This window comes from Ochlerotatus camptorhynchus, unplaced genomic scaffold, assembly GCF_037179485.1.
Source record: "Ochlerotatus camptorhynchus isolate MF236.1 unplaced genomic scaffold, CSIRO-AGI_Acam_v1.1 ptg000406l, whole genome shotgun sequence".
NCBI classification, from domain to species: Eukaryota; Metazoa; Arthropoda; class Insecta; order Diptera; family Culicidae; genus Ochlerotatus; species Ochlerotatus camptorhynchus.
This window is the reverse complement of record NW_027040892.1, coordinates 2305127-2320224: the sequence shown is the minus strand read 5'-3', so window position 1 is coordinate 2320224 and position 15098 is coordinate 2305127. Positions and strand designations below refer to the sequence as shown.

The window sequence follows — 15098 nt, the reverse complement described above, 5'->3', positions numbered from 1 at the left end:
AGTCGGTCCATGGCAAGCCTCGTATAGCACATCTGACAAATTTCTGCTGCACTGATTCGATTCGTGAAATCCACACAGCATCGTACGGAGACCAGACGGCAGAAGCAAATTCAAGAATTGAACTAACTAGCGAGCAATACAGAGATCGCAAATATAGAGGGTCATCAAATTCGTTCGCTATCTTGAGAATAAATCCAAGTTGACGATTTGCTTTATCAACTATTTCCGAATAGTGCATCTTGAATGTGAGTTGATAATCCAGTACCACACCCAAGTCTTTAACATGATCAACCCGATTCAGTACAGTGCCATTGATAGTATAATCATATAGGATAGGATTTCTCGTTCTTCGAAAGGATATGATACAGCATTTGGACTCACTGACTGCTAGATGATTCAGTGCTCCTAACAACCAGGTAGATTTTCAAATCGTCTGCGTAGAACATTAGGCAGCAATTCAGAAGAACGTGGGACACATCATTGAAGAACAACGCAAATAACAGCGGCCCCAACTTGCTCCCTTGCGGCACACCACATCGAGGAATGAAAGGTGCAGACACGGCTGATCCAATTGTCACGAACAATCGACGGCCAGTCAAATATGATCTCAGCCAACTACAAATTCTCGAAGATGCTCCTAGTCGCTCCAGCTTAGCCAACAGAATATTTGACCTCCTTGCTTCATTTTGCTGATACAAAACGACGTTTATTCACACAGATTAGTGATGACTGAACGTTGCTGAAAAAATCCAAGCTGAGATGTTGAAATGTACGTTTAACAGGCCTGGAGCATAACAGCATTGAGAATTATCTCGAAGCATTTGGATCCGGCAGGCAACGAAGTTATTCCACGATAGTTCGACACATCCACTTTACTGCCTTTCTTAAAGATAGGCTGCATGTATGACATCTTCCAAGCGATTGGAAACTGCTGGCTTCAAAGAGAGAGGTTGAATATAGCTTGCAGAGGTGTAATCAACATGCCACTACATTTTTTCAATATGCACTCCACCATCGTCTGATTAACATCGAAAATATCAATGCCGAATGCGTCCACGGGCAGGGACCTTGTCGCAGTTTCAACTTCCGATGGAGACGCAGTTGATGCCTGAAAAACACTCGCAAATCGTGCAGCAAATAGTTCGCATTTGGCTTCTGCGGTGGAGGCAGATTGATCTTCCATGCGCATGGTAGATGGAAGGCCGCTTTCATTTCACTTAGTTTTTACAAAATTCCAGAACTGTTTAGGATTTCTTCGCAGATTGTCCTGAACACGTCTTACGTATCTGCCGTACAAGTAACGGTTATAGCTCCGATAGTTGCGACTAGTTCGTGCAAACGCCAGTTTGGTGATGCCATTTTTGCGTGCCGAGAAGCGTTTAAGCATCTTAGATCGAATACGTCGAAGGCACTGTAAGCAAGAATTGGACTAAGCAGGTTTTCTCCGAGGTCTTGACAACGGAACACAGAATGTGAAGCAATCGCGCAGTATACTGTTGAAGCAACTAACAGCATCATCTACGTTGCTACACCAAAAAACAGTAGACCAATCAACTTGAGAAAGCATAGAGTTGAGTGCGTCATAATCAACTTTACTAAAGTCACGATCATGTTCATCGACGTTCTCAACAAATGGATTTGATGCACTCGCAATCAGCGGACTTCTCTGGTGGTACGTATGAAACACCAACGAAGATAAACCTTGTTTCGGATGAGATCTTTACCCATATGCTCTCCATGCTTGCACCCGAAGAGGTTTGCACTAAAGCTGCTTCGAGTTTGTTAGAAACAGCTATTAAAACACCTCCACCACCTGTCCTGGTACTGTTCAAAGCAGAACGATCGGTTCGATAAACGCTGAATCCATCACCGAACAATTGACATGATTTAATTCGGTCGTCGAGCCATGTTTCCGTGAAAACAAACACATCATAACTGTTTTCCGAGGTTGCAAGGAAGACGTCGGTGATTTTGGTTTTAATAAAAATGTAGTTGAGATTTTGCCGGATCACACGAAGCAACTATCGTGTCGGTTGTGCTTTCTCTGCCATTCCGGTCGATTGAACGGGTTCTAACGTTTGCAGCATTCCCTCGAACAGAGCTGAAACTTGGGAGCAAGTTGGAAGCTTGGAAGACCCCATCACCGTCCTTAACAACAGGGCGGCCAGAACGACTACGACGGCGGGAACCAGCAGGCTCGACTGAGTTGAGGGGATCAGGGGCTTCCATGAGGCGGCAGGCAGTGCGTTCTGGTTTGTAGGTGCGGTGATCGGTACTGGATGCAGCAGGTTCGGTAGATGGAGCAATATTGTGAAACAGAAAATTGGCTGAAAACAGCGGTTGGAAGACCCCGTCACCAACTACGACCTCAGGTCCAGAACGGCTACGACGACAGGAAGCACGTCTGGGTCGAGTGGATCAGGGGCTTCCTTAATACGGTAGGCACATACGGTGCTGCCAAACCAAGTGGATCAAACAGTGTCATCAAGCATCTGAGCACCTGTCGTTTGGTTGGTACCACGCCGCTTGCGATCAGCCCAGTCATATCGATTTGGTGGTTGATTTTCAATTCTCGATTTGCGATTTCCGGTTCTCAATTGCCTATTTTTGAATTTAGATTCTCGATTCTTCATTCTCTATAGCCTCCAATTATCAATTTTTGTTGCCCATTTAAGAATCTCAATTCTCGATTATTGATTAACGATGTTCGGTTCTCGACTTTTGAACACAACGATGTTAGATTTTTGTCCGCCACCGTCCTGAACATTTTGAGATTGAAAAATTCTCCTAAGGTAAGTCCGAGTAAATATCGTTCGAAACCTATTTAGAACAACTATGGAATCCATCATACCAGACATTGTCAAACGCTTTTTCAGATGTTCAGCAGATATTTTAGAAACAGCCTTGTTCCGTCTTAGAATGTTTGCTACTCGGGTTAGTTGGTGGTCGGTCGATTTCGAAAACCAAACTGCTCCTCGAGTAAGATATTGTTTTCTTCGGCAGTTGTTAGCCGGCTGTTAACTGCCCTTTTGAACAGCTTGGATAACCTTGAGGGAGAGCTGATGGGTCTGTAAGTTGTAGGAGAGGAAGGATCCTTCCCAAGTTTCCGGATGGGTATGACTTTAAATGACTTCCATTCCGAGTGGAAGTAGCAAAGTTGGAGGCACTGATTTTCAGATGGTTGAAGAATCTAGAATCAAAATGTTTGAGTTCCAGATTGAGGATGTTGATTTGATATAGGCCATCAATTCATCAGCTGTGCAGCATCCTCAGAAAAGATTTTGGCAATCTGTTGGAGGTTGGCTGCGTTTTCAGTAACCGCAGCCTCGTGTAGGCTTATTGTGATCTGTCCAAGATTGTTAGAGCTGACGAAGCGTTGACCTATCACTGCACAGAGGTTATCAGATGAACAACTGAATCGTCGGAACGATTCAGCGGTATCAGTGGTGAAATGGGCCTAGGCTTGTTTTTAAGCATTTTGGTAAGTTTCCAGAACGGTTTGGCACAATCTGGGAAAGAGCGGATTTGACTAGCAATTGGTCTTATGGACAGGCAGTCCAGAGCGTTGGTGTTACATTACATTTATTTGTACAACATCACATTTAAGATAAGACATAATCAACAATAGTACGCCACAATACTCGGTTTGCGGCTGCCGCTCTCCATTCTCGGTCATGCCCAGTGCTCGCTAGATCACGCTCTACCTGGTCCGCCCATCGTGCTATCTGCGCTGCACGCTTTCTTGTGCCAACCGGATCAGTAGCAAACACCAACTTTGCAGGGTTGTTGTCCTGCCCACCTCATCCTACCGGCTTTGGCCACCTTCTGGATGCTGGGTTCACCGTAGAGTGCAGCGAGCTCGTGGTTCATTCTTCGCCGCCACTCACTGTTCTCCTGCACACCGCCAAAGATAGCATAGTCCATGTCTTGTGTCCATAGGGGACCACCGGTCTTATGAGCGTTCTGTACATGGTACATTTGGTGCGGGGGTGAATCTTTTTTGACCGTAGTTTCTTCTGGAGCCCGTAGTAGGCACGACTTCCACTGATGATGCGCCTTCGTATTTCACGACTCACATTGTTGTCAGCCGTCAGTAAGGATCCAAGGTAAACGAATTCCTCCTCTACCTCGAAAGTATCCGCGTCTATCGTGACCATCGATCATTACTTCCTAGACGAAACCTGTCATGTTCGGCTCCGCCTACTAGCATGTACTTTATTTTTGACGCACTCACCACCAGCCCGACCTTTGCTGCTTCGTGTTTCAGGCGGGTGTATAGTTCTGCCACCGTTCCAAATGTTCTTGCGATGATGTCCATGTCGTCCGCAAAGCACACAAATTGACCGGATTTCGTGAAAATCGTACCCCGGCTGTTGAGCCCGGCACGTTGCATTACACCTTCTAGAGCGATTGATGAGTAGGCCTGAGAGTTCGTCACCTTGTCGCAGTCCTCGGCGAGATTCTAATGAACTGGATAGTTCACCCAAAACCCTTACGCAGTTTTGCACACCGTCCATCGTTGCTTTGATCAGTCTGATCAGCTTCCCAGGAAAGCCGTTCTCGTTCATGATTTTCCATAGCTCTGTGCGGTCGATAATGTCGTATACCGCCTTAAAGTCGATGAACAAATGATGCGTTGGGACCTGGTATTCACGGCATTTCTGGAGGATTTGCCCTACGGTGAAGATCTGGTCCGTTGTCGATCGGCCGTCGATGAAGCCGGCTTGATAACTTCCCACGAACTCGGTCATTTTAGGTGACATACGACGGAAGATGATCTGGGATAGCACTTTGTAGGCGGCATTCAAAATGGTGATCGCTTTGAAGTTCTCACATTTCAAATGGTCGCCTTTCTTGTGAATGGGGCAGATTTCCCCCTCCTTCCACTCCTCCGGTAGCTGTTCTGTTTCTCAGATCCTGACTATCATCCGGTGCAGGCAGGTGGCCAACTTTTCTGGGCCCATGATGATGATTGATGAGTTCGGCTGCGATACCATCCTTACCAGCTGCTTTGTTGTTTTTGAGCTGCTGAATGGCTTCGTAATTTTCCTCAGCGTGGGAGTTGGGTCAGTTCCGTCCTCTGCTGCACTGACGTAGTCGTTTCTTCCATGTCGCTGGTCTCCCGTGCCTACGTTCTCCTCGCCATTTAGGTGGTTCCACCTTTCAATCACCTCACGTCCGTCCGTCAAGAGGCTCCCGTCCTTATCCTTGCACATTTCGGCTCGCGGCACGAAGCCGTTGCGGGATGCGTTGAGTTTCTGGTAGAACTTCCGTGTTTCTTGGGAACGGCACAGTAGTTCCATTTCCTCGCACTCCGCTTCTTCCTGGTGGCGTTTTTTCTCCCGAATGATGCAGGTCTGCTGTTTCCGCTTCTGTTTATACAATTCATTCCGTCGACTTCTTTCCACGTACCCGATGGTGCTTTCGGCTGTGTCTGTGATGGCTGCTTTTACTGTACTCCAGCAGTCCTCTAGAGGGGGCATATCGAGCTCACCCTCCTCTGGCAACACTGCCTCGAGATTCTGCGCGTATGCTAAGGCGACATCCGGGTGCTTCAGTCGCTCTAGGTTGTACCGTGGCGGGCGTCGGTACCGTACATTGTTGATGACGGAAAGTTTTGGGTGCAGTTTGACCACCACCAGGTAGTGGTCAGAGTCGATGTTAGCGCCACGATAGGTCCTGACGTCGATAATGTCGGAGAAGTGCCGTCCATCAATCAGAACGTGGTCGATTTGCGATTCCGTCTGCTGTGGTGATCTCCAGGTGTAACGATAACGGAGGCTGTGTTGGAAAAAGGTGCTACGTATGGTCATGTTCTTGGAGGTGGCAAAATCGATGAGTCGTAGGCCGTTCCCGTTCGTCAGCTGGTGGGCGCTGAACTTTCCAATCGTCGGTCTGAATTCATCCTCCAGGCCTACCTGAGCGTTTAGGTCTCCTTTGAAGATCTTGACGTCGTGGCTTGGGCAGCGATCGTACTCGCGGTCGAGCTGCGCGTAAAATGCGTCCTTGTCACCATCAGTGCTTCCGGAGTGAGGGCTGTGCACGTTGATTATGGTAAAGTTGAAGAATCGGCCCTTGATCCTCAACCTGCACATTCTTTCGTCGATCGGCCACCAACCGATCACGCGCTTCTGCATTTCGCCCATCACGATGGAAGCTGTGCCCAGCTCGCGTGTGTTGCCGCAACTCTGGTAGATGGTGTGATTACCTCTAAACGTTCGCACCATGGATCCTGTCCAACACACCTCCTGCAGCGCTACGATGCCGAATCCGTGGTCCACGACAGTTCCACGTGCCGAGTTTCCAATCGCAAGTCTCGGTTCGTATTTCTCTGTTGCTGATTTTCCGTTGCAATGCTTTTTTTACGGCTGGATCGCAGGGCCTGACACCAACCCCCTAACTTTCCGGAGGACCACGGTGCACAGTTGTGCTTAGAGTCCTTCACTGGCACTCGGACGTAGATCAGCCACCCCTAATATGGGGAACAAACGCTGTTGTGAGCCGCTCCTCCTGGAGAGCAGACGCTCAGGCTTGCCGAAGCAAACCCCCCCCCCCCCTTCCCTGTCAGCCTATGACCAAAGTTCCCACCGGGCAGTGCGCAAAACAGTCAGGTTCATTGAGTCATTTTGATATGAATATGAACTGCCATCTGCTTCATCATTCACTGTCTCGTGAGAGTCTGAATGATTCAGAGGTAAACGAGTCACTGACAGCCGAGCACTCAGTCAGTAGCTCAGTCAACACGTTTATTCTGCCGCGATGGTACCCAATATATGTTTTGAATGACTGAGCGTGCATTTTATATGGAAAAATGACTCAATTACATGCTGTGTGAGCGAAAGCAAGCGGTGTGCGTCACCTGCTCGTGAGTGACTGAATGTTTTTGTTAGCTCTTTCATTGCCTCGTCCTTTACCGTTTGGTACAAACGGTCTGCACAGAGCAATGGATTGAATAGTGCAGTGTTTTCACACTCAGCCTAGGCAGTCAATAAATTTGAGCTCTGCCACCGGGGTTGATTACCCGATCTTCCCTAAGGTTGCTCACAGTTCCCGGCCGGTACCATGGGGAGGTAGGGATAGGAGTTGCTGGGAAGAGGCTAGTGATCTCAATGGGATCTGTATTGCGCATTACCCAGCATTTACCGACCCGGTGTTACAGAGTCTTATATGATCTTTGGTAGATCTGTCAAGGTTCAGAGTATTGTTCACTTGTCTGGATACTGACACGTTATGTTCCCTGGCCCTGGATATTGCCTCATCGATGGATTGAATGCACCGGTTAACATCTTCGGACGTCTCCGGTTGGACATCGTAGTCGATGGTTGTGTCGACGCAGTATTGATATTGATCCCAGTTTACATGATGGTAGGTGCACCGTGAAGCTTTGAATCGGTTCACCGAGGATCCAACTTCGGCATCCGTCGGATAGTGGTCCGAGCTGAGTTCCTGGTAGGTGATAGCTTGAGCCATGTTGTTGCCCTTGTTGTTGAACACCGTTCCGACTCAACTGGGTGGGAGTGTCTGGACTCAAGATGTTGTACTGCGCTTCCTGTAGGTCATTGTTAAGCCGAAAGACGTGTCGCCGAAGGACGTTTCGCTGGAGAACATTTCGCCGATGAACATTTCGCCGAAGGACTTCCGCCGAATGGGTCATTTCGCCGAATGGAACTGGAAGAACTGGTCATGGAAGGTATCATTCCTATAAATAAAAATATTGATTATTCACAAAATAACTAAATCAGTACAACTCGAATGAACTGCTCATGTTCAAAAGAAGGAAGCATTACATTTAAATAGCTTGCCTGGTTTAAAAAATTGAACCTTTTCATTACTTTTTCCAGACTGATTTCAAAATTTACTCAGTTCAAAACCGTAGAAAATGGCTAGCTCTTCGGCGAAATGACTAATTCGGCGAAACGATCTTCGGCGAAACATCCTTCGGTGAAATGTCCCGCTCTCTTCCGGATGGTGCCATTTTGATCGCGCCAACTGTTGCCCCAAGCTTGATGTTTGGCGTTCAGGTCACCAGCGATGATGAAGTTTTCCCGACGTCACACAGTGGGACGAAATGGTCATGACAACGGCAAAACGTAACAAAACATTGAGTTACTTTATTAGAGAATTCATTAGGCATCCCCTTGGGTCCCCCTTGAATTCTGTATTCAACAGTAGGGTATAAGTTGGTGAACGAAATTGCGTTGAGTTTACCTGCTAATACCTGCAGACCTGCAAGATACACCCCTTTAAAGTTAGTGTTGAAAAATTATAAATACGGATACACATTCTTTACATGAAGAGATAGCTATTTGTTACAGTGAGCAAAATTGTGCAAATTTAGAGCGCTTACAACAGCGGCACCGGTGGTGTACTGGTAAGCGTGATTACCTCTCATCCCAGCAGGCCTGGGTTCAATCTCAGTCGGCGCTGCCGGGATTTTCTGAGGCATTACATTTTTGATCATGCCTTCCTTCGGAAGGGAAGTAAAACCGTTGGTCCCTGGTTCATGAGTTGATGGGTCGATAGGTAGGGTGTGGAATCTGCCTCCCTGGCGTCGGTAGCATTGGTGCTCAGCACGGAAACACTAGATCGACGGAAAAAAACAGAGCGCCTACAACTTTTTTTTTCCTTTGATTTGTTTTCCGTCGATCTTGTTTTTCGTGCGGAGTACCAATGATACCGACGTCAGGGAGGTAGTTCCCACACCTGGACCTTACCTATCGACTCATCAACTCACTTTCTCTCTGTTTATACTTTTAAGTATGACGCGCTTGACATTGATGGCCCACAGCGACTCACGAAGAGCTACTGATTCCGATCAATAGCGGTGCGGCTTTTCTCTCCTTCTATTGATGCTCATGTTGGCTGCAGCTCGCTGCTTACAAGCAGCCTTTCGTTGTGTACTGCAGAACAATGTTCAATGCCACGCGCTGAAAGCACTGCTGCTGCTGCTGCTGCTGCTGCTAATGTCGACGACCGGACACCACCACACACGGTGATTGGAACTGAATCCGATCAGCGGCTGAGGGCAGTCTTGATAGCTGGCTGCTTGTGGGTAGGCTTTCGTTGTGTGCTGGAGAACACCACCACTCACCACGGGATGATCGAATAACAGCTGTTTGGTGAGACCGGATGGAATTCAATTTTGAAATCTGTGTTAGGGAAATCGCTTTTCACAGGCAATCGGTGATAATTTTAATTATCATAGGAACAGTTGCAATTTTCAATAGTGACATTTTAAAGAATGATAATGTCTTGAATTTTTCAGTTGCGTAGAAATATTTCTGATCGAATGGTGATAACATTATTGAAATTGGACCAGGAGCAGCTGAGTTATTAACGTTCAAAATCTTTCATAATTTTGTTACATGTTCCATTTTCTGTTTGCACAATGTGTACCCCTATATAGAAATCACAGACGTAGCCCTACGTCAAAAGTTATGATAAAAAACAACGGTTTTTAAGGGGGTACTAGCGTTTGTACTCCATTTTCACTCCATAACTTCGTTCACTTGAGAGATAGAAAATTGACGAGTTCGCCAAAGTTTCTTAAAATGTCTTCATTTACAATGTTTCCACATCAATTTCAACAAGACATAAAAATGTTATTTTTTTATCTTAGTGTACACCCCCTTTAAGCAAAAATGTTCACTACTCAACTAAAGTACTCAAAAATTAATAAACATTTTAAAAGACATCAAATGCTACACTCATTAGTTTCGTCGCCAATAGCCATGTCCCACTATTTTTGATTTTGTTCCACTGTGCGTCGTGTTAGCTTGACAACACAATCATTGAATACTGAATATGAGCTTATACATGCCAAAATTAGTTTCTTCTGCTAATACTTGGCTTATTCAGCTTTTAATCGGCTCAAATTGTTTGTTGGGAATATCTCGCCGCTGGTCTGCTGCCAACCCGTACCTGATGTTGACTTGTTTGGGGCAGTAATGATGGTGATGGGGTCAACAGGAGTAGAAACTTTCAACCCTACGGCTTCGATGATATTCAGCTGGAAGCTCGGCAGCAGCCGACAGTTCATGTTCCTCCTTAGAGCGATGACCAGTCCTCCTCCCCCGGAGCTGGTTCGGTCCAGCCTCACAAGCCGAAAATCGGGAATGAAGACGGTAATCTCGGGATTCAGGTGCGTTTCGGGGATGATGGCGATATCGATGTTTCGTTCGTTGAGGAATTCAACGAACTCGATGCTCTTGTTCCTGAGCGAACAAGCGTTCCGATTGGCAATTTTGATGGCTTCACGGTCCATACTTATTAATGAAGGATACTGCAGCATGAATCTGTTCTGTTCGGATCCTGCAGGTGCTCTGGATCATGATGACTTCTGTCACGAGTGTAACAAGTTCTGCCGATGTAAGCAAAGTGTCAGCATTCTTGACCGCTGGTGAAGGGGAGCAGCTAAGTTCTGCCACGATATCCCCGGAGGTGGAGAGGTTCTTCGGGATGCAGCGGTTGCCGAAGAATTGAGTTTACTGGAGTGTTATCCATCTCAGCTATTGGCGGGATCGATGCAGCAACAGCAAATTGGGTTTTGAGTGGAATTGGCGGAAGCACCGGAATTTGCGGCCGTTACAGGATGGCATGAAAGTTCTGTCCGTTATTTTCCAGCACTCTGCTGCGGCCAGGTTGTTTCTTCGTAGTGACTTTGGGCCTTAAATATTACGAGGGTCACTTCACGGTGAAAAGGAAGTGAAGTTACCACTTGTCACTCACGGTGAAGTGATTGCCGTGTAAATCAAATGGGAATCACTTCACCGTGAGTAATAAGTTGTCACTTCACCGTGACGTGACATCGGTGACAATGGCCTTTATTGCGGATAACAATGAATTCCGCTCGCTTCGGGTATTTCTTGCTGGTTGCCCGATGTGCGGTACCACAATTGACATTTGGGATCTGCTTCCTCCAATATTTCGCAGGCACTAGGTGCGTGTTGCTTGCCACAATTGTTGCAGCTGAAAGCCGTGTGGCAGTTTCTCGTTCCCTGCGCGAACAGCATGCAGTTCGCGCATTGGATGACATCATGGTGGACTGAATTGTACTGTTATCAAATCACCACGATGTGGAAAATGGCCCAAATGCTCTGGAGGTCCTTCAAGCATGTTGAAAAACTTTCCAGGTGGACCAGATACAGCTGGTCACGGTACTTACGTGAAGCGTCATGACGATTCATCTTGAATATTTGGATCGGCTTGATTCCATGTTGATTCAATTCATCCGACAGTGTGACTGTTTCCATTTCGGGAAGGCCGCACAAGACCACCTTGCGCGGATTGTTCGCCTCAATATCGTGTGAGAAATACTCCATGGTTTTCTGCTCAGCAACGCCTTAACGGCCTTGTAGTGGTTCATTGCTGAAACTAGAGAGGGTCTTGTTTAAGAAAGGAGCGGATTCAAAACAAACTGCCTTGGCAACCTATGCCTAGGTGAATTCTAGCAACACTGCCAATGTAATTAAGATAGGCGCTGCTCGATTGGCTCTGGCTTTGACAGGTCGTTTGGCTCAAAACCAGCCAGTCCGCTCCTCTCTTATACTAGACGGGTACACGATGTTAGGCATACGGTCGATAGGCATACGGACGTTAGGCATACGGACGTTAGGCATAATGTACGATAGGCATAATGGATGTTGGGCATAAAGGACGTTGGGCATAAAGGACGTTAGGCATAATCTACCCGATGAATTCCAGAAGGATGATAATGGGGACCGTCTATTGATTGCTGACTTCGGTGACAATAAATGAAAGAGCCTTAATTTTTGGAACTCAAGAATACTTGCGATGTCTTGGACAGGCAAAGTATTGGGTGACAGATGGTACATTTTCCACAGTTCCTTGTTTGTTTCGGCAACTCGTCACTGTTCATGGAAGTATCGCTCCCTCACATCAGCAGACGGTTCCGCTAGTTTTCATTCTGATGACGACAAAAACAGAATCATTGTATCGAAAAGAATGGCAGAAAATCCTGGAAGCAGCAGGTATGTTTTTTTGTTATTGAATGAAAAACCACAGAATTCACCATTCTTCATTTCATGAGATGTTCTTTGAGGAAAACCTTTTCTTTTTTGACAATTGCAATATGTGTGTAAGAATATACTACCACAAATGTGTGATTTTTTTTCTAGATACGATTGATTTCAAGATATAGTTCAAAAATATGCTGAGTTTTCATTGCCAGATTACTTAACCGCTATCGCTACTAATCTTGGATCTAAGTATATATGTAGCTACGTCACTTATGATATGAGAAATAATGGATTCCAAACTGTGCTTGTTTGACTTGTATCATTGTTTATTCAACACTTAGCCCAATTTAAGCATTGTTTACCATGCTCGAAACAGGTTTCTAGAGTTGCACAGCAGCAAGGTATTTTATGCCTATCGTCCGTATGCCTAACGTCCGTATGCCTAACGTATTTATGCCTAATGGGGTACACTCATATTAGACCCTCTCTAGCTGGAACTATCATTTCTTAATTGGCTGATAACTGCGTCTCTTCTATCACCTCTATCATATTTCACGCCAACTAGATTTTACTAAAATTTAGCGTTTCATTACTCGAGTTAACTAAAGGGTGATACGGTCAAAATTTGGTCAAGGGAAAACGCGTGTAAATCGGTGAAATCGTTTATTTAAAAAATCAAATTAAATTTCTTTTTCAAGTTCAATTAGTATAAAATTCAGGAAAAATATTCAGTTAGGCTTCCGCTTTTCCAAATCCGAATTTCCGGGCCTTACGCTTGACCCCTGCCATCAGATTTTGTACAGCCACCTTGTCCACCTTCTTCGCCGCAGAAAGCCAGTTTGCCTTGAACTGCTGCTCGCCCTTAGCAGTTTTTTTGGTCTTCTTTAGGTTCCACTTGACAATAGCCCAGTATTTCTCAATTGGGCGGAGCTCTGGCGTGTTGGGAGGGTTCTTGTCCTTGGGAACCACCTGCACGTTGTTGGCGGCGTACCACTCCATGGCCTTTTTACCGTAATGGCAAGATGCCAAATCCGGCCAAAACAGTACGGAACAACCGTGTTTCTTCAGGAAAGGCAGCAGACGTTTATTCAAACACTCTTTCACGTAAATTTCTTGGTTGACAGTCCCGGAAGCTATGAAAATGCTGCTTTTCAAGCCACAGGTACAGATGGCTTGCCAAACCAGATATTTCTTTGTGAACTTTGACAGTTTCATGTGCTTGAAAACATCTGCTACCTTTCCCCTTCCTTTTGCCGTATAAAACTCCTGTCCCGGAAGCTGCTTGTAGTCGGCTTTGACGTAGGTTTCGTCGTCCATTACCACGCAGTCAAACTTCGTCAGCATCGTCGTGTACAGCCTCCGGGATCGCGCTTTGGCCGTCGTATTTTGTTTATCATCGCGATTTGGAGTCACTACCTTCTTGTAAGTCGATAGTCCGGCTCGATACACCCAGCTTATTTGCGGCATCTCGGAGAGAGAGGTTAGGGTTTCGCTTGAAACTACCGGCAACTCTCTTTGTCGTCTCAGCGGCTTCCGGTTTTCGATTTCCCCCCGATCCAGACTTCCTGGCTGTCGACAAACGTTCCCCAAACACTTTAATTACATTTGTAACGGTTGATTTGGCAACTTTTAGCGATTTTGCCAACTTTGCGTGTGAGTAGCTCGGATTTTCGCGATGCGCGAGCAACATTTTGATACGCTGCTCTTCTTGCTTGGACGGCATTTTGACAACTGAAGAGTGAATTCCAAAATCAAAATAGAAGCAACATTCTACACACACACACCTTCAAAATGAGGGGTGTTCAGGTTTTTTAAATGCAAAATTGAAAGAAATACGTCAAGTTGATATTGACCAAATTTTGACCGTATCACCCTTTATCAAGTTTCTATCATTATTGTTCCACATAGAACATAATATACCACAATGACGTCTTCGCTATTTCTGAAAATTACATTACCTATTCGCGTTTCTAGATTTCAAACGCCCAATTCTGATTATTGATTCCTTTTTTTTTATTTATTTCCAGGAAACCGGTGCCTACAACGTAACGCTCACAATCGCTGGCCTCACGCTGGAGGATCTCCATCGACAGTACCACCTGCGTGCTTCGAATCAGATTGGCTCCCAGGACTATATCGTTCTGCTCAGCGCCAATCACGCCGAGGTGGACGAATCCGGTGGCGTCGGAGTGGGCGGAATCATCGGCATCGTGCTCGCTGCCCTCATCGTACTGGTGGCCATTGCGCTGATCATTATGGCCCGGGCCACCGGCAGATGGTGCTTCCGAGGTGAGTGACAATTTGGATCTTTCGGCATTCTCTGTACATACTATTTTGTTTCCCCCTTGCGGGAAAACCGCAAAACACCATGCGTCTCCATGAGAACATCTAAAATCGGTGAAGTACTTCCACACTGAATCAAAATTCCCCTCCGATTTCCCTGGAATTGGCAACTAATTCTCCAAACTCTAAATCTAAATTTATTAAATCGTTTCGTACATGTTTTCGGCTCTGTCTATACTTCCGCTGCCATACTGAGATTTACTCGTTCATTTCCATTAACCCTTTTGGTTGCGCAAATTCGACCATATTTTTTCGTTCGTTTTCTAACGCTTTTCCATACAAAAGTCATCGAAATAATTCAACCAGAACTGACTTTCGGTTTTTTCTTCTCTCTTCTCTTTTTTTCCCGCTCTGCTCTTTTTCAGTCAGCTTATATGCGTAATCATGCCATTAACAATCAATGTGTATGTGTGTAGCGAAGAGAGCGCGCGCGCGAATAGACTAACCATTTCCGTCCAGTTTAAGATTTTTTTTGTTTAATCGGAAAAGCTCAAATCAAACGCCTTATACATTAGATGTGTGATGAATGATTAAACGGAATTTAACTAGATATTTGTGTACAAACACGCTTGAAGTTCTTCATCATGTAAATGTTACAATCAATCAATGATATTAGGAATTAAAAACTGACACGAGATTTGTTCTACGCCCTTAGTTTTTAAGCTTCAGCCCATCAATCGACTTGACTAAGATTGCCTTTTTTAATCATCGCCATCATTACGCTTGTTGTAAATTGAGCTCATTTCTCCCGCCTTCCTACTTGATTTCTTCATCTCG

The 15098-nt window shown here is 45.7% G+C and overlaps 1 protein-coding gene across 3 annotated transcripts in view; it reads left to right on the top strand.

The window, feature by feature from the left end:
- Nucleotides 1–15098, top strand: part of LOC135710935 (fasciclin-3-like) — a 285834-nt gene that overhangs the window by 214617 nt on the left and 56119 nt on the right. For all 3 annotated transcript variants that reach the window (XM_065233657.1, XM_065233658.1, XM_065233659.1), the window contains exon 7: nt 14006–14267. In XM_065233657.1, the coding sequence (XP_065089729.1) occupies nt 14006–14267 (262 nt within the window). The remainder of the gene's footprint in view (nt 1–14005; nt 14268–15098) is intronic.